At 53.0% G+C, this 18,844-nt stretch overlaps 1 protein-coding gene across 1 annotated transcript in view; it reads left to right on the forward strand.

Moving 5' to 3' along the window:
- LOC109386546 (protein disulfide-isomerase-like protein of the testis) overlaps positions 1-17,865 on the forward strand; it is a gene marked incomplete at its 3' end in the record, with an annotated part of 25,061 nt that extends 7,196 nt beyond the window's left edge. The window contains exons 4-9 of the mRNA XM_019649820.1: positions 8,128-8,334; positions 13,569-13,702; positions 14,612-14,749; positions 15,800-15,910; positions 16,000-16,125; positions 17,668-17,865. Coding sequence (XP_019505365.1) covers positions 8,128-8,334; positions 13,569-13,702; positions 14,612-14,749; positions 15,800-15,910; positions 16,000-16,125; positions 17,668-17,865 — 914 coding nt within the window. The remainder of the gene's footprint in view (positions 1-8,127; positions 8,335-13,568; positions 13,703-14,611; positions 14,750-15,799; positions 15,911-15,999; positions 16,126-17,667) is intronic.
- Between the last annotated feature and the right edge of the window lie 979 nt (positions 17,866-18,844).

Raw genomic sequence — 18,844 nt, forward strand, 5'->3', positions numbered from 1 at the left:
GTAAAGTTCATTTCATGCTAATATCTTCGTCCCAGTGCAGGACTTCAGAGGAGCTGTGCTCCACACAGTCACTCAGGCACCCAGGGCCCTCCCATCACGTGACCCAAGCATCTCTTAGGGCCTAGAGTGCTCCACTGAATCCCCTGCCTCCCGCCAGCAAATGGAGAGGACGTGCCTCAGGGCGAGGCCGGTCCTGAAAAATGGGTGCATATCAGTGCTACTCAAAGTGTGGTCCAGGGACCAGCAGTGTCAGCATCACTCAGGAGCTCATTAGAAATGCAGGACCATCATGACCCACATTCCATTGGCTGCATCTCTGCCATTGGCTATACTCATCTGCAAGGGAGGCTGGGAAATGTAGTCCAGCTGTGTAAACGAAGAGGAAAAAAAAAAAACAACCCAGGGTTTGCTATAGAAGCCTTGAAATGGCCTTTGATCAGAAACAACCTACCGTTGGTCTGGCCAAGAGGCAGCCTGGTGGTCTAAGCTCTTCAAGACACTGAACCACCAGGAAAAGTGTATCTTTTGGGCAAAAATGCCAGGAACTGTTTCCTGCGCAAGGTTGACTTTTGGACTCTAGCTCAGGCTATAATGTTCCAAGGGCATCTGGCTCTCCAGTCACCTACCCTGACCTCTTTGCGGCCCCATCCTAAGGCCCTCTGCCCCTGGGTACCCACGAGCCCATTCACTTCGGGGTCCCTTTGGCCTCTCTGGCTCACTTTCTCAGTTCTTCTTTATGTAGCCTCTTCTCTGCCATAACCCTGAAATCAAGGAGGTAACAGGCAGCCCAAGGACCGACGACGGCCAGCAGGGGGGGGTGATGTTCAGCCCACACAGTGTTTTAAAAATTGGGAGATTTTACATCTGCTCTTGAACAGACAGAAGTTCTGGAAGCCCTAGCTCCTGCAACACGATTGGCTGGAGCTGAGGAACGACTTCCCCTTTTGCTCAGAAAAGCCTGCCCATCAGCCTGCCACATCCCCTAGCCAGCCAACCCCACACAGCCGTACCCCTTTCCCTCACCCCTGTAGCACTTGAGTTTGTGTCCGGTCTGAAACTCAGGCCTCCCGCTCCTCCTTATTTCCTGTCTCTTCCCATCTGATACATCCTCTCAGAGCGATGCCACTTCAGTGGGGGAGTGAGAGCATCAGCAACCCAGTCGCCCTGGGTCCCAGTGCCTCCTCGCTGGCTTCTGCAGCCAAGGTCACAGAATCACAGAACAAAAACATGCTTTCTGCGCCCCTCGCCTGGAGAGTTCCCAGAGGGAAAAGCTGATTGGGTCATTTCTGCCTCCATCCACCCAATACGGGGTGCGCCTGTTGCGCAAAGTTCCGTCAAAATAGTCCCACGCCTCTGACACTCCTCTAGCTCAGGCTGCTAATGGTTTCCTCCAACCTCAGTGCCAGGGCGCATGCTTGATTTTACTTCAAGTCCCTCAGGCAAGACCTTGAGATCCAGCTTGGGCCAATTTCTTTACGCAAGCCTGTGAGCAGGGTGGCATTTCCGCTTTGCTGAGTTCCTCTTCTTTTGCTAAGCCGGTTCCCCGCATCCCTCACCCACACCAGCACTCAGACCACCGCCTACATACGTGTTCCGTGATTCCCGTTCTGGGGAAGAATTGGGAACCCTGCAGCCAGCCCTACCATGCTTGCTGGGGATCTGTAAGATTGCACTGGTCAGACATCCAGGATATGTCTCTCTACACCCCCCCCCCTCATTTTTCTTGTTTGTTTTTTGTTTGTTTTTGCTGTGGTTCCAATTTCCGAGTTCTGGACCCTCCGTGGAGTTGTTGAAGGATTTGGGGCCACATGCTTGGCACCACACGACACATATCTCAACACACATTTAGCCTTCCAAAAATGGCCCAGGAGGTGGACAAGACCGGGGATCCTGTCCTGTCTATGTGAGAATGCAAGACTGCCCGCTGACTGCTATGCTTTAATCAGGGCAGAAGGGCAAATTCACGACTCTTTGGGACCCTGACTTCTTATAACTTATAGACTGACACTGAGTGAACCTGTGGCTACAGAGAGAGCCAATCCATTTGACATTCTTTAGTTACTTTTGATAACAGGCAGTTTGAATACTTAAAAGCATTCCCACCAGCCGGTATTTCAAAGCAGAGAACACCAGCCGAGATTTTGTTATCAAAAAGAGACACTCAAACTCATTACATCTGAATACTTGATTCCTTTCAATACACAGTTTAAATCCAAGCGAATCTCAAGCACTGGCAGGCCTTCTAAAGCAACCTTTGGAAAAATGAATCACTCTTCAAAAGCATTTTAAAAGCTTTTTTTCTAGGGGTAAATGGGCTCTTTATAAAAAGGATTTTTCCAACATTGTCCCCAAGGAAATATTGCCTGGGGAACTCTCAGATCCTTAGCTGCTGCCCAGTTTCTCATCTCCAGGGTTGGGGGCAGGAGGGGGGGGTGGTCGTCTTTCCTCCTGGGTGGCCCCTGTACATCCCACAGGCCACGTGTCCAAAACAGACCTCAGCATCTTGGATTTGCTCCCAGAAACCTGCTTCTCACGTCCTGCCTTAACTGACAGCACCACTGTCCAGTCAGTGTCAGGCAGACATCTCAAGGCCATTTGCCTCCCGTTGATACCACCTCCTAAAGCCCCGTGCAACCGCCAGCTCTTCCTGTCCCCTCTGCCACTGCCTCAGTCCTGGCCTCACCTTGGCCCACCCGAACCACTGCAGCAGCTTTGTAGATGGTCTCCCTTCTCCCTACAGTGCTGTGTCTACAGTGGGCCCAGAGAGATTTATTTTTCTAAAAAGCAAAGCTGATTGGGTCACCCCCTGATTTAAGAACCCGAAAGACTCTCTAAGACTGGTGTTCCATCCATCTTACAGAACTGTGCTGATAACAAGGATACTTACTTATTTTTTTATCTATTTGTTCATCACTCATTCATTCATTAAATATTGATCGAGTATCTATCATGTGACAAATATATGTTAGGCACTGACTGGTGAACGAAACAGATGGAAGTCCTTGCTTTATGGCACTTACATCCTGGAGGGGGGGGCACTCAAGATAAACAGATAAATAAGTGAAAAATATAGCATGTCTTATGGAGAAAAAGAGAGAAGGGCAACAGGGGTGCAGGAGTGGGCAGAGGTGGGGCTGCGATTTGATTAGGGTGGCCAGGGAAGGCCTTCCTAGGAAGGTGACAGTGCAGCAGAGACCCAAAGGCAGTAAGGCAGCAACCCACGCAGATATCTGGGAGGAGAGCAGTTCAGGCAGCAGGAATGCGAGTGCAAAGGCCCTGGGGTGCAAATGTGCCAGGGTGGCCAACACTGAGTTGGAGATAAGATGACGGATGAACAGCACAGCCTTCTGGGCCTTGCAGGCCATTGCGATGGTCAGAGGAACGTGTTGCTGGCCCCCGAGGAGCTAGAAGGGGCTGACCAGCATCCCGAAGTCACTGTCACTTGTGAGTGCCTCTGGATACTGTAAATGGCCCTACAGAATGGGAAGAGGGCTCTTAGAATACTCGAGCGAGAGTTTGTTGGAAAGTAGGCTGTCTCATCCTCAGCAATGGTGACGTTTTGGCTGGATGGCTTTGTTGTGTGTGTTGTGGGGGCCGCCCTGTGCATGTAGGATGTTTAGCCGCATCCCCGGCCTCTGCCCAGGAGCACTTCAGTTGTGACAAGTTTAAATGTCTCCAGACGTGGCCATGTGTTCCCGTTGAGAACCACAAACTAAACACAGGCAGCGTCTAGCTCCTTATGCTGGGAGTGAACCCCCAGTGCCTACAGTCATCCCTCCCCCTCCATCAGCCCCTCACCTGACTCACATTGGCTGCTCGGAAAAGGGAACTACTTTTCCAGTGATAAAAGGTTATCTTCTAAAGCCCCAGGCAAACATTGATCCTAGCTCCATTAGCCATTAACACGTCTACACACACACCGGCCAGGCAGACAGAGCCAAGGCCTGTTCCCATAGGCCCCTGTGTCCCATTTGCTAATCCCCAAACCCCCAGGAGAGCCGCACCGTAGTCCTAGGCCTTGGGTTGGGTGACTTGGTGCTGGTCGCCGTTGTCTTCCTTTCCCCAGGAGCCAGAAGACCCTCCGAGGACCCTGACATCTCCATAGGACCCTCCCTTTCCAGAGAGAACCCCGTCAGAGTCGGACCATGACTGCAACCTGTCATCATGACGGTGCATGTGTACCGGGCCCTCCTGTGCCAGTGCTCTGCACGCCTGCCCTACCATGTAGGCCCACCTCAGGGGTAGGGGCTATGACTGTCTCCATCGTACAGATGGAGACACTGAGGCACAGGCCACAAGTGATGTACGCCGCCATAACCATTTTTATGAGACCACCTAAGGATTCACGATCACCGAGTACCCAGGACGTGCCAGCCAGCGAGCCCACAGGGCTCAGGAAGGCTGTGCCTGGATGAGCTGTTGGCCTCCCAGCAAAGGGTTCCACTGGGCACTGCTCTGCCCCGACCAAACTGGCATTTCAGGTCTGGTCAGGGCAGGACGTAGGCATCGAGACCTGAGTGGTGTACACATTCATTTTACCTTCATAAACTCAGAGTTCAAGGTTCCAGAGAGGTGGAGATAAACGGATTTGTAAATGTTAGAAAGACAGCTGGGAGCTGTGCTTCTCGGAGCTCCTGGCCGGCTTTTTCCCAGCAGCAGGAGCTCAGGGCCCAAGTGGGGCGTGGACACTTCCTGGCGCCAGCTGCCGGGTCCACGCTGCAGGAAGGGCGGCAAGGTGCGCTCACTCTGGGCTCCATGCAGATTCGAGGGATCCCTGAGCTTTGAGGGAGCGGTCACTGCGTGTGGCCAGTGTCCTGTTCTGGAGGGGATCCCCCCACCCCCCTGGGCAGACCAGGGCAGAGAGAGGCTCCCCTCTCCCCAAGGCGCCTGTTCCCCTACCAGGGCCGCCCTATGCCCTCTCCAGGATGGGGACGTTGAGCTTGTGGGTGAGGAGGATCGCCCTGGGCCGAGCTTTGTGCTCCGGGAAACCCGTCCCTCTCCACCGGCCTGCCCCACCATTTCTTTAAGGACGCATTTTAGTGGGTGTGTGTCCAATTGCTGGCCTGTTGTTGCCGGACACATGCCACATAACGCTGACTGCCCTGAGCCCTCAAGTTTGGGGCTGAGGTTCCATTTGTAAACCCTCTGATAACTCTGCTTTTACCCCTCCCCGCCCCCCAAGAAAAGCCCCATCAACCCCTGAAACTCGGGTTTGCCCAGTGTTGGAACTTCCGCTTTTGTTTGTGTTGTGCTATGGCTGTCTTGGCAGTGGGAGCTTTGGAAAGACATTTGGGAGCACGCGGTGAGGTGAGCTGAACTGAGCGAGGGCAAGACAGAAACCAGAAAATAGGACGAGACCTCGCTCTAGGGATTCTATCTGCCCCGATGAGGACCTCCCAGAGTGGGGAGGTGGGAAACGCACCCTGATACGCCCCTCTGGGAGAAAGGAACATTTTCAGACCCGTTCACCAGTAAGGTCAGCTGGAGCCTGGCCACTGGAGCTGAACAGCAGCCCAGCTGCTCAGGGCAGCAAGGCGTCCGTCTCCATGTCTGTAGCACTCTCTGCCTGTGACGGTACATAATTCTGAGGGCTAACCAAGATAATGCGTGTACTTAGCCAGTACTTTCTGTAGTACTTGCTCAACCAAGGGCATTGTCATCATCATGTTACCGTCGTCATCTTCATCCTCCTCCTGGCTGCTCAGGGCAGAATCTCAGTCACCTTCAGTTCCTCTGTGGCCCACACTCCACATCCGGTCTATCCGTAAATCCATCGCTCTTCCTGTGGCTCTCCGGCCTCAGCATGTCTCACCCGCCCCATCGCCGCTACCCCGGTTCAGGCCATTGCCATCTCTCTCCTGCATTATCACCGTGGCCTCCAGCTGGTCCTCAGGGACCCACCCTTCTCCCCTTTGCCCTAATCTCTGCATAACACTCAAAACAATTCAGTTAAAAAGTAAGTCAGATCATATTTAACTCTGCCCCAAACTTCCAGTGTCTTTTTGACTCTCCACAGAAGGGCCAAAGTCTTTATTCACTGGCCTGCGAGGCCACCCCAGGGCCTTTGCACTTCCCGTGCCTCTGCCTGGAGTGTTCTCCCTCGAGACATCCACGTAGCTTGCTCCGTCCCTTCCTTCTGTCTTTATTAGAAAGTCCCTTCTCAGTGAGGCCTCCTTCACCCTCCCTGCTCTGACCCAATCCCCTGACACCCCCAAGATCCAGCTCTGCTTCCCCTTTCTCCATAGCACTTAGCAGCTTCTTTATTTTATTTTCTGCCTTCCCCAGTGACAGCAGGGATTTTTATCTGTTTGTCGTTATCCCCCCAGTCCCTAGAACAGTGTCTGGCACGTGGCTGATGCTCCCAAAGATTTGTTGAATGAGTGTGGCCAGATGGATGGGTAGATGGATGAATCCCCATCACTATTGGTATTCTGTCCCATCTGCCCAGCTCTCAGACTCCAGCATCCCAGCTGTCACAGCCTCTTTCTCTCACTTCCATCGTGGGCACTCTGGAGTATGGAATCTCTGAAGGCTCCACCATGTGGGCAATCGTTCCATGTGTTTCTCTTGCTCTGAGATTCATCCCTGAGAAGCTGAGGTCTGGACACTTTGTCGATCAGCAGCCCTGAGCCAGGCATTGGCTGAATCCACAAGGAAGCCAGGGGGAGGCCCGCGGGCCACGGCCGCTGGTGGTGATGGATGGGGGTTATTGAAGGCGATGATGGTGACAGAGCAGGCCGCGGAGCGGCATCGATCCAGGAGGGAGCAGAAAGCCCCACTTCCTGTCCACAGACTGGGCATTTAATGAAAACAATCACTCACTTTCGGGTTCTGTCCCAGGAGCGGGTGTGCTGACGGGCAGTGGGGCGTGAGCCAGCTGCCCCAGGCCTGGCTTTCTGCGTTTGGCTTTACAAAAGACTTCTCTGTTGAATTTGGAACTTGCCCGGGGCAATGGAGGTGATTTGCATTTTCTCCAAGTGCTCTAGGTGGACAAGGTGTGTGTGTGTGTGTGGGGGGGGGTCGTTGAAAACAATAAAGTGTTCGGCTGGAGAGGGAGCCAGTGACCCGTGCCCTGGCTTGGGCCACCTGCCACAGACATCAGGCGCGGAGAGGAGCCCGCTGAGGGATTAGCAGTCTCACAAAGCTACCAGAAGGAAGGCAAACCTGACTGCCTGTCCGTCCTCTCCCCTTCTGCCGCCGCGGGGATCTCCTGCCAGCTCCCTGAGGCTGTTTCCAGGAAAGGGCACCACCTCCCACCCCCACGAGCTGCCCAGTGATGCGAGGGGCCGAGGAATCTTAGGTTCCAATTAAAAGATTTTATTAAAGTATAGTAGGCATATAATATTAGCGTCACGTGCACAACAGAGAGATTCAGCATTGGTATACCTTACCCTGGGATCACGACGATAAGTTTAGGAATCGCCTGTCACCGTACAAATATGAATTCGGAGTGTGAGGTCTCTCTGACAGACCCCCACGGGGGGCGAGCATCATAACCTCCCCCCTACGCCCACCCTTCCCACTCCTGGCCGTCAGGGACTCGGCAAGTCCTGTCATGCTACTGGAGGGGCCCAATGTGGCCTGTCAGCTCCAGGACTTTCCACCAGATGGCGCTCACACCCTTCTCTCTCCCCATTTCTATGGTCTCTAATTTCTGACCTGGAAATTTTACAATAATAAGAACAGTAGCTATTATATATGTATATTATGATATATAGCCTATTGATATTTACATATTTGTATAGTCTATATTTATACATGTATGTATGATTATATATATTATACATTACTGTTAGTATATATTGCTATTCTGTAACAGTAAATGCTTTATGCACTTACTATGTGCCAGGCATTGAGCTAAGGGTTCCACATGCCCAGTGGAGCTTGGAGAGAGTGGAGCTGAAATCGCCCCAACTTGCATTCTTTCCAGTGTTGCTGAAACCCCTCCACCCCCACAAAAAAAAAAAAACACAACGTGACGTGTTTCCCAAATTGGCCAGTTTCATGAACCGTGTGTCACATTTCTGAGACTTCTTCACCCACTCGCGGCAGAGCACGAGTGGCCCAGGCGCTGAGCCCGCCAAACCCAGGGCTTTAGCGAGTCCTGCTTCTCGCTGGCTCTTTCAGACAACCCGTCCTCAAAGCAGTCCAGGAGCCTCGCCGAGGAGCTGGGCAAAGCCGTGGAGATGGTGGGCAAAGGCAAGAACGGGGTCGGCTTCGGCAAAGTGGACGTCACGGTGGAGACGGGGCTGCAGAAGGAGTTCGACATTCGCAAGGCCCCGGAGCTGAAGCTGTTTTTTGAGGGCAACAGGTCGGAGCCCATCAGCTGCGAAGGTAACGGTGCTTGCGTGTCAGTCACGGTGATGCCAGCTGTTGAATCCCAGAAACATGCGCCTTCCGTGGCTTGACGGAATCAGGGGTTCAGTGCTTGCTCATGTACAGGGCAGCTGGTAGCCAGAGGGTGGAGATGGGGGGCTGTGCTCCACAGTCTTCGGAGAACCCAGGCTCCTCCCAGCTGTGGCTCTGGCTTCCGCCAGGGCTCCCGAGCCACGTCCCTTTTCCTCTGTGTCCTGCCGGCAGCTGGGGAAGGAGGCGGAGGGTCGCCCCTCATGGTGCTGGGGGCCCGGGCCTGGGCATGACAAACAGGGCCTCTGTTCTCACTGCGTTGACCAAACTTGCGCTGGCTGAAAGGCTGAGAAGTATGGCCTCACTCTGTGTCCATAAGGAAAAGAAAATGGATTTTGGTGAGCAGGTCGCTGGGGCTCACCACCGCTGGTGGGCCTTAGAAGTGGCGTGAGGCGGGAGAGCGAGGTGCATGGTTTATAAACAGCCAGCGACCAGAGCGAGTCCCTGCCTCCACCTCACCCCTTCCCCTCGCGGTCTTCTACTTTAGAATCATTGTGACAGGGTCCCAGGCCAAGGAAGCCCAGGCTGACCAAAAGGGAGACTGGGCGATGACAGAAAAAGGCAGGTGTGGGACAGGGTGACCACCAAGCACTTCCCTTCTCTCGTCATCATTTCATCCATGAACTCATTCATTCGCTTACTCAACACCCTTTCATTGAGAACCTGCTGGTGTCAAGCCCTATCTTGATGTTGAGGGTGCAGTGGGGCATATAGTAGGTCCTAAGTAAAAGTTGGTAAATATACAAATGCATAAATGTATGCATCATGGTGGATGGATGGAACAGCACTGGCGCACACAGGTGTGTCCAGCACAGCCTGATGCCCCCGTATGTGTGCTGAATGGCTGACTCCAGGAAACAGAGTGCCTTCTGCAGGGCCTGTTGTTCAGCGGGTCTGCTGTAAGCCCGTTGGAGTGTTGTTGCAAGAATCCAGGGGCCGAGGGGGCTGCAGGATGCCTTGCAGTTCTCAGAATGGACACCAGGGGGCAGCAGACACAGGACTCGCAGGGGAAGGTGCGGGCCAAAACCCGAGTCTCAGGCCTGTTGAGGGAAGACCTGGCCATGCTGTGACTTCCAGCCGGATAGGGGGAGGTGGCACGTGATGGGGGGAAAGAGAAGAGATGGGGAGAAAGGATAGGAGCAGCAACAGAAGGGACAGAGGTCACAGATGGCTGCTTCCTGTAGGTACTGACTGACCACCCTCAACAGTGATGACACATTGATCCCAAGCAGGAAGCCCTTTTTGTGTTAGCTTTGGGGAGCGCTGTGAAGACGTGAGAGGCCCCAGGTTACTTTGTCGAAGCCCTTACCCCACTTTGAGGCAACAAGGTGACAATGCGGTGACTTCCAGACCCTCTGAGCTCCTTTGTGGTGGAAGCCGGTGCCTGGGACCCCTCTGCCGGGCAGGAAATGTCACTGTCACCTCCCCAGGAAGTCTCCCTCGGCTTCCGGTCAGCGTGCCCACCCCTCTTGTGGGGTTCCGCAGCACCTGTGCCTCCTGGTCGAGCCCTGACACATGTTGGAAGCATTCACTGTGTTCCAGGAACTGTTGTAGTCCCTTCTCACAGCTCACAACAACCCAGTGGAGTCGGTGCTTTTACAGATGGGGAAACTGAGGCTCAGCATCCACTGACATTTTCTGTGAAGGCCGGGTCATACATATCTTACGGGCCAGACAGTCTCTGTTACAGCTGCCTCACTCCGCTGAGGCCGTGGGACAGCATGTCCATGCATAAGTAGATGGGTGTGGCTGTGTTCCAATAAAACTTTATTTATAAAATCAGTTGACAGGCCACGTTTGGCCCCTGGGCCATAGTTGACAGACCCCTGCCCCCCACTCTGCTGCACCCTCAGGAAATGGCAGGTATGGTTATTATTATTAGCAAACGATTAGTTTTCTGACCCTAGTCCAGTGCCTGGAATACGTAGGTGCTGAATGAATCGTTTTTTGCACTTGAATGGGATGGGATGGCAGGGGCCTGCTGCAGGCGGGCTTCGGGGAAGGAGCCACGTTCCCGTCCCCCATAGTCCTCGGTACTTCCCTCAGCCGGGGGCAAGGCAGCCGAGAGCTGGGATGGAGCCAGGGCCTGGATTTCAGGACCAGCACTAGCGGCCGTCCACCTTCTCATTTCCTAGAAAGGTCGAGTAGCGGGTGCCAGGCTTGAGAGGGCTGCTCTGAGCTAAGACGAGACAGTGCTTTACTGGTCTCCTGCTCCGTGACTTTCATGAAAACGTCTCCAGGAGGCGGGGTGGGGGGGTGGGAGGGATGCAGTCCTCGTTGGGTCATAGCCGCAGCCCACTTCTCCTCTAGTCACCAAGGATAGGTGGTGGGAGACTTGGCCTGGGCCCTCTCTCTGGAGGGAGGGGGACTCGGGTTCCCTCCGGGGCCTCAGTTAACGATGCAGTCACGGCTTGTACCCGGAACTATGCAGCATGGCGACAGTCCCAGTCAATCATTGACACAGCATTCACACCTCAGTTGTCACTGTGTCCTCTGGCTCAGAGCCAAGCGCCAGGGGAGGCGTCTGCCCTACAAGGGGCAGTGCCCGATTTACCCACGTTCAGAGCCACCTGTGCCCCATGGGGGCCAGCGGGGCAAACGGAGCCCATACATCCCAGAGAGGAGGCCCCGAGATCAAGGCCCCTCCAGCCAGCTTATGTAGGGATCCACTCACTTCACTCATGTGTCCTACAATTATTTCCTGAGCACCTAGTATGAGCCAGACCTTACAAGAGCTACTGAGCAAGTGAGCCAACAGTGAAAATGTCAGGAAGAGGTAGAAGCAATGAGGAGAATACAACAAGTCACAAAATACAGGGAAGTGGCAGGGAGGACTCGGAAACTGAGGACTGAACAAGCGGGAGCAGCTGCCCTTTCAGCCTGGTGGGCTGCAGGGCAAGGACCTGGCCGGAGCGTGGGCAGCAGGAGAGAGTGGCGCCAAGGGCGGTCAGAGCCCGATGGTTCCGACGACCTGAAATTTAAGCCTGTTCGGAGGGGTTTTGTTCACCTTTTTTGGAATGTTCAGAATTTTAAAACCAATTCCTTTCAGGACGCTTACAACATAATTTTTTTTTTTTCCAGGCAAAAGCCTATAAGAAAGAGAAAGTTTGTTTCCAAGATATGAGCCTGTTTCTTCCTGAAAGATGGCTGGGAACACTGTGACATTAGACAGGCAACCTCAGGGCCGAGTCCAGGCAGAGGGGGTGCCTGCAGGGGGGTGGAGGGCCGGAGTCTGAGCGTGGCAGGAATCCTCCTGTCCCGTGAGGCCACCACATCCTCCTTCTATGAACTTCCTCCTTCTATGAACTTAAAAGCCTGACTCACTGTGGCTTTTAAAATGACCTAATCTGTATTTACTAAAGCTCAACACAGCATCCCCCGTGACCAGAAATCCTACTCCCGGGCTTGTACCCAACAGAAGTGCGACAATGTGCCTCCAGGGACATGCTTGAGAGTTAATTCTTAATGGTCCCAAACTGGAAACAACCCAAATGCCCATCAACAGAGATTAGATAAATAAATTGCAAGAATGTACAGGCACCATGGACGCATCTCACAAACATAATGAAACCAGACCAGAAAACACACCATCGAGTTCTATTGACGGGACATTTAAGAACAGGCAGACAAAATAAAGCACTGTTGCTGGAAGTCAGGATAGAAGTTTCCCCAGATGGTGGGGGGGTGGGGCCTCAGGAGGGGCCTATTCAGGCCTTCTGAGGGGCTGGCCGTGTCCTAGTTTTGGTCGGGGTGTCTTCACTTTGTGAAAATCCATCCAACTATGCGTTATAGTCTGTGCACCTTTCTGCATGTAAATCTACTTCATTACCAGTTTTTTAAAAGGCCTAATATTCTTAGGAAATTGCAAACGAAGATCCTGAACATAGTCCTTTCCAGATGGTCTAGCAACTCCGTGTGCATTCATCAAGCCTGTAGCAGTTTGCCCTTGTGCAGGGCCTTGGCACAGGCTGTTTGCTCGGCCCGGAAGCCGTTCCCTCCCCCGTGCTACCTCTTGGCTCACGCCTGTGCATCCTGCAGACTTCAGTGCCTAACTTCTTCCAGGAAGCCCTCCTTGACTTCACAGTCTAGGTCATGCGTCTTTGCTGCAGGTTCACGGGACTTGGCTTTCAGATACTTACGTGGTTGTGCGTAGACACTCTTTTGTGTAATTATCGTCTGTTCTTAGCAGAACGAGAGCTCCATCAACATATCCCCAGGACTAAGGACAGCACTTGATTACACAATAGGCACTGAATGCATATTCATCAAAGAAATGCAGAGTGAAGGAGTCAATGAGTGAGTGAGTGAATAAAAGGCCCATGGAGGTAGCCCAAAGCTACTCACAACAAACATGCTTTATCTCAGCAGCTCATTTTAAATGTTCTGTTCTAGTCGGTAGCAGGCTTTGACAGAAAATAGTATTTTACCTTACCTGCCATCATGTGACATTGGTGACTCCAGCAAACGCATGCCCATTTGTAGCCTTGTGCGCAGCACACGGGCACACTATATGTCTCCCCAGATACAGTGTATGCTCCCCAGTTTCAGAAGCTAAGGCCTTTGTGTGCTTGGCCCCTCCCACGATAGCTGAGAAAGGAAAGCTGGGATCTAGGACTGTGGCGGACACCCGTGTCTCAGCTGAAGCGCTGGAGACACAAGGAGATGATGAGATGCTCCCAAGGTCACGGAGCTTGATGGTCTTTCGACTTACATTTTATTTCTGCATATTTTTTAAAAAATAAGCTCATCTCAAGGTCCCTTTGGAGGGTGGTGGCTAAGAAAAGAAGGCTGGGCTTGCGTCCTCCTGGGTTTGCTTCCCAGGGTCGCTAGCGGGGTGGCCACTGGCAAGTGGAACCTCAGTTTCCTCATCTGCAAAATGGGGAGAGTAAGAAGTGGGGTTGCTGTGGTGGGGGGAGGGTAATGTACACAGCACACTCAGTGCTCCCCACAGCACCTGGTCGTCGGTAAGAGCGCAGTCGAGTTCAGCTGTTGTCGATGTTCGTGCCTGGGGGCTTGGTGGGAGGAGCCAGAAAAGGACCATGGCCTTCAGGTGTGGGAGCCCGAGACCAGGTGCATCTACTTACTATGCTTGGGAGAGAAGGGCCTTGCTGCAGCTCAGGAGGAAACTGCCGCGGGATCCGTTTACCTGTCTCTCTCTCCAGGAGTGGTCGAGTCTGCGGCCTTGGTCGTCTGGTTGAGAAGACAAATTAGCCAGAAAGCGTTTCTGTTCACCGACACCCAGCGGGTGGTCGAGTTTGTGAAAGCCAGGCCCTTGGTCATCATCGGCTTCTTCCAGGTACAGCGTTCAAGTGGGGGGGGGGGGGGCGGTGGCTGGCTTTTCAACTGGGGAGGAGTCACGTGTCTGGGAGGGGAGTGGGGTGAGAAGAAGTCCTCCACTTGGGCTAACTGCATACCCATTCTTCTTTGCCCAAAGAGCTGGTTTTCTGGGGGGAACTGCAGGGCCAAAATGAAGAGAGAACATGGAAGGTGGGGGTGGCAGGAGAGGCCACTGGAAAGGAAGTCAGGAATGGAGAGAGGAGATGGACGTATTTATTAAGCTGATAATATAATGAGCTTTTGGGGGTCCATGTAGAACAGCCCCGAATCATCACTAACTTGCAAACTGTTTTTGCTTTTGGAGGGTGAGTTTCTTACCTGTCTTCACTTATTTCCTATAACTTGGATGACTCTCACCTCCTCCCAGGGGAAGTGAGAATGCGGGCATTATATTTACACATGGGGAGGGTATGTGCCTCTCTCTCTCCCATCCCACGCTTTGACAGTGTCTGTGGCACGAATTTTCTCATAAAGGTAAAGGATAAGGGCTGAAGTCACAGCCATATCTGGATACCAAGTTCCTGTTTGATACCACATGTGGTCAAATCAATTGCCCCTTCTGAAAGCAAGTAAGGAATAAATGTTAAAAAGTTTCAACCTACTCTAATACTTGGAAAAGGTCAAGTTTAACCAAACATCAAGTAATTTCTCCACTCATCTCTGTGGATTTGCCTATTTTGGCCTTAGTCATAGCCACAGAAGTATTGTGGAGATGAAACATCCATGAATTGGGATATAGGCGACTCAGCAAAACCCCAGAACTTGGGAAAGTGGGGAGACAAACTGGTCACCACTGTCACCTTGCCCTCACATGAGCCAGGCATTTTGCTTTCTGCCAAAGCCTTACCGAACAGCCTTCCCCAAACAGGATTTAGAGGAAGAAGTGGCCAAGCTGTTCTATGACGTCATCAAAGACTTCCCTGAGCTCACGTTTGGGGTGATAGCCATTCCCCACGCCGCCGGGCTTTTCCACGTCACCCTCGACAGCGTCCTGGTGTTCAAAAAGGTGGGTCTCTGATCCTGTTGCTGGGGAGGGGGTCTCGGGTTCGAAACGGGGGACTATGCGTGTATGTGTGGGCTTTGGGTACAAATGCTGGCTCTGCAGCTTGTCAGCTCGGTGGCACTGGACTAGCTGGCTTTGGCAAAATCAGTTTTCAGGTGTTTCTCCAGCCTTTTTAGCCACTCTCCATTGTAAGCTCCTCCTCCTTTCCTTACCCAGTAAATGTCACAAAGTCTCCATCCTCTGTCCTGTTTTCTTCTGGTCCGTGCTCCCCCCACCCGCACCCTCCATCACTATCGAGACACCCATGACTTCAACTCTCCATTCCCGGTCAGACCTCTCCACCTCCAGACCTTATATCCATCCCCAGGTGTCTGAACATGGCCAGGCACGAAGTCATGCTCTCCCCTCCGGCTGTGTTCTCCGTCCCCCACAGGCTCTGATCCTGGGCTACAGAGAACTACAGCCTGCCCGGTGGTGTCAAGCCAGGTCCTTCTGAGAAGTCATTAGGCAGGATTAGACAGGCAAAGATTAGGGAAAGTGCTTGTGAAGGAAAACAGAGGGAGCTGGGGAGACTCCTGGGAAGAGGATGTAGGCCTGACATGTAGGAAGGAAGAGAGGGAGGGAGAAAGTACTTGATTGCAGTGGAGTCCTTAGAAAGCTCATGGAAGTCGCTTAGCAGAGAGGTCCTGCATCTCGGAGAAATGGCCTTGCTTCTTTTTGCTGACACATTGGGTCGCCGGGTCGCCGGGTAGGGGCAGCGTGTGGGAAACAGCCCAGCATTGGCATGAATACGGTGATGGATTTCAGAGCAAGGCAGTGGGGCTGTGGTCAGTTCCACCCCCTGCCTTCGTAGATGGAGACTGTCGTGGCTGCCACAGACCCGCAGAACCATCGGCCCAGCTGTCCACACTTAAGGGGGTGCCGAGATTATGGGTTACATGGTCAGCATGGCGTCTCCTTTCTGTCCAAGGGGGAAACGATGCTATTTATATTTATTAAGTGCCCACATCATGGAAGCGACTGCCCGCCAGTGTTTTTCTTCTTTCGTTCAAGGGGAAAATGGTGAACCGCCAGGAGCTGGTCAATGACAGCACCAACAAACAGACCCTCAGTCAGGTCATAAAGCAGCACCTCACGGGTTTTGTTATCGAGTACAACGCCGAGGTCAGCGGGCAGAGGGTCCAGGGGAGAGGGGCAGCCGGGCAGCTGCGTGCATACGTGCACCGTGCCACCTGCCTCCCTTGTCGTTTCAGAACAAGGACTTGATCTTTGAGCTGCGAGTGCTGAATCACATGCTCCTCTTTGCCTCGAAAAGCTCCCTGGCGTTCGGTGAGATAATGCAGCATTACAGGGCGGCTGCCAGGGAGTTCCAGAACAAGGTTTGTGGGAGGCGACATTCCCGCATGGGGATCCCAGCGGGTAGACCGGACACGCCACTGGCCTGCCTTGCAGAGGAGACATTAAGCCCGGGATCCGCATATGCATTTGTGGAGCAATTTCCCGATTTGCATATGGCTGCTATCTACTATTTACCACTTAATTTTAAATCAGCCTCCTCCGTTCTCCCTGCCCAGTGTCGCTCCCTGTCTTGCGAAACCTCTGCTCCTTCGTCCTTCTTTTGATAAGTCTGCTTGGAAAGACGATGGTCCGGCTGCTTTTTTGCGGGACCACGCTCCACTAAGAGCGGGTGACTGCGGGGTGGGTGGCATTGGGCCTGGAGGTGAGAGGGAGGCAGGCGGGTGCTGCCTGAGGTCAGGGCGTTAGGCTGGAGGCCTGAAGCGGCACAGCGCCTGTGACATGCGACTGCTGAGCGTCACAAAGACTCTCTTCTTCTCACAAGCGAGTTTTGTCTTAGGTGTGTTTCTTAACCCCTCGGCCTCAGTCACCTCATGTGCAAAAGGGAGACTTGTGGTAAGAATTACAAGGGTGCTCGGTGGAAAGCGTTGAGCAGACAGACGATAAACGGTGCTAATTATTGTTGTCACTATCACCGTTAGAGAGTAGCCTGTTTTCCCTAAGCATATACGTGTATTTCTGTAGTTACCATCCCCTGGGCTATGCGGGACTGTTTACTTCATTTTTCCTCTTTATTTGTTAATGGCAGATTTTTTTCTTTTGCAGAAAATGACTCTGCGATTCAAACAAAACAATTAAAAACACTGAAACCCAAAACACACACAGAGAAAAGCCGCTAGAGCAGGAGCAGTTTCAGTGTTATTAACCCCAGGATAATGCTCTAATCGCCCAACACCTCTTGTGAAGAGGTTTCCTGGTGTAGTCCATTTTAAACTGCAAGATGTTTGCTATGCACACAACCCCATCGCTTTCCCTTGGAATTCATTTGTTTGCTCATTTGCTGGGATGTAAGCTGCAGGAGGGTGTGGGTTTTGTCTGCCTGGGGCAGTGCAGGGGCCCCTGGGCTTGGCAAACTGCCTAGTGGGCACTCCCCGATTTATGGAGTGACTGAGAGTGAAGTCACAAATTTCCTCGACAGGAGAATAATTTAGAATAATAAGAACTGACACGCACGGAGCAGTTTTCTGCCTCCCAGTCACTGAACTAAGCCTCCTGTGTAATTCCCACGGCGACCCTCTCAGGTGGGCACTGTTATAATCACCACTTTACAGATAAGGATGCCGAGGCCCAGAGAGCTGTGTGGGAGCTCAGGGCCTCCTGGCTGCCTGAGGATGGTGGTACCAGGCTAATGACCGGTGCCCGTCTGTGCCCTGGGGTGCAGGGCAGCCCCTGCCTGATGGAAGGGACCTTTAGTGTGTCTTAAAGAGCTCTGCAGAGCTGCTATTTGAATCCCATTAGCGCCCCCTCCCCCCCAGGCCTTCCCGACAGCTTCTCTCCCTCCAAAAGGCTCCTGACCCAATTACAGTTCCTCGCCATGGAGACACAGGCTTCCTTTGATTTGGCAGATTCTCTTCATCCTCGTGGACTCCGATGAGCCCAGGAACGGGCGTATCTTCGAATACTTCCGGCTCACGGAGGTCGACATCCCCTGCGTCCAGATCCTCAACCTAAGCTCTGACGCCAGGTACAAAATGCCGTTTGAGGACATAACCTTCCAAAACCTCAAGAAATTCGGCCGCAGTTTCCTGCATAGAAGTGCCAAGGTAAGTGTGTTTTTCGTTCTTGGGCAAGTTTTCATCCAGAATCTCAAAAGCGTGCCCCTTTTGTCATTTTGCTGGCTTTGGTCACCTGCACGGGGGATGCAGAGGAAGGCTCGTGTTCAAGGTGGGGAAATAGCCCCATCTCCCTCCCTCCCATCTAGTTAACCTTTGACCTGTCCAGACCCAGTAATTCCACTATTATTTATTCTTAAAGGCATTTCCTTTGCAGGAGTTTCCAATTGAAATGCAGGCCGCCCAAGGCTAATCCCCTCCTCCTGTTAAGACTTCATTGTGAAAGATTTGCTTGGCCTGAGGGATGAGCCTTGTTTTGGGGGAGGAGAAGGGTGGAACGTGTTAAGCAATCAGGACTGAGCCTGCCTTAGGAACGTTCGTTTGGGGCGGCAAGAAGGGCGTCTGTTTTGCCACAAGGAAGGAGAGACTGCCTCAGGATGGTTACAGCACACCACCGGCCCTGTTCATTTAGCACTTGCTGTGTCCTCAACCCCCCTGGTGAGTTAGGTGATTGTTATTTTCTAAATGGAGCTGCTTTTGAGAGTAACAGGACTCTCTTTTAAAACATGCTAGGGCTTCTCCAGGCAAAGCAGACAGTGTGGTCGCTCGACCTCCGAGGGCATCTGGCGTCTGTCCACTTGTGTCCCTTTCCCCACAGACACTGCTTCCCCCGTGGCCTTCTCTAGCGACAGATGTTTTCTCTTAGGCTCTTAATCGCCGGCCCAGTGGGGAGGCCGGGGTCCCCCGTGACACATGCAAACCCTTTCTCCGCCTCCTGCCTTCAGGGACCTCCCCTTCCCACCCTGCTCCTTTGGGTCCCAGGCCCTTGGCCGTCCCTACTCCTGCCCTGTTGCTGTCCTCTGTCCCTGTCACTCTCTAAGGGCCTAAGCCCTTCATGGCACACGTGCCCTCCCCCCACTCCCCGCGCGCTGCCATCATGGCCCGGGATGTCCACATCCAAAGCCTGGTC

Source organism: Hipposideros armiger, unplaced genomic scaffold, assembly GCF_001890085.2.
Source record: "Hipposideros armiger isolate ML-2016 unplaced genomic scaffold, ASM189008v1 scaffold_135, whole genome shotgun sequence".
Classification (NCBI taxonomy): Eukaryota; Metazoa; Chordata; class Mammalia; order Chiroptera; family Hipposideridae; genus Hipposideros; species Hipposideros armiger.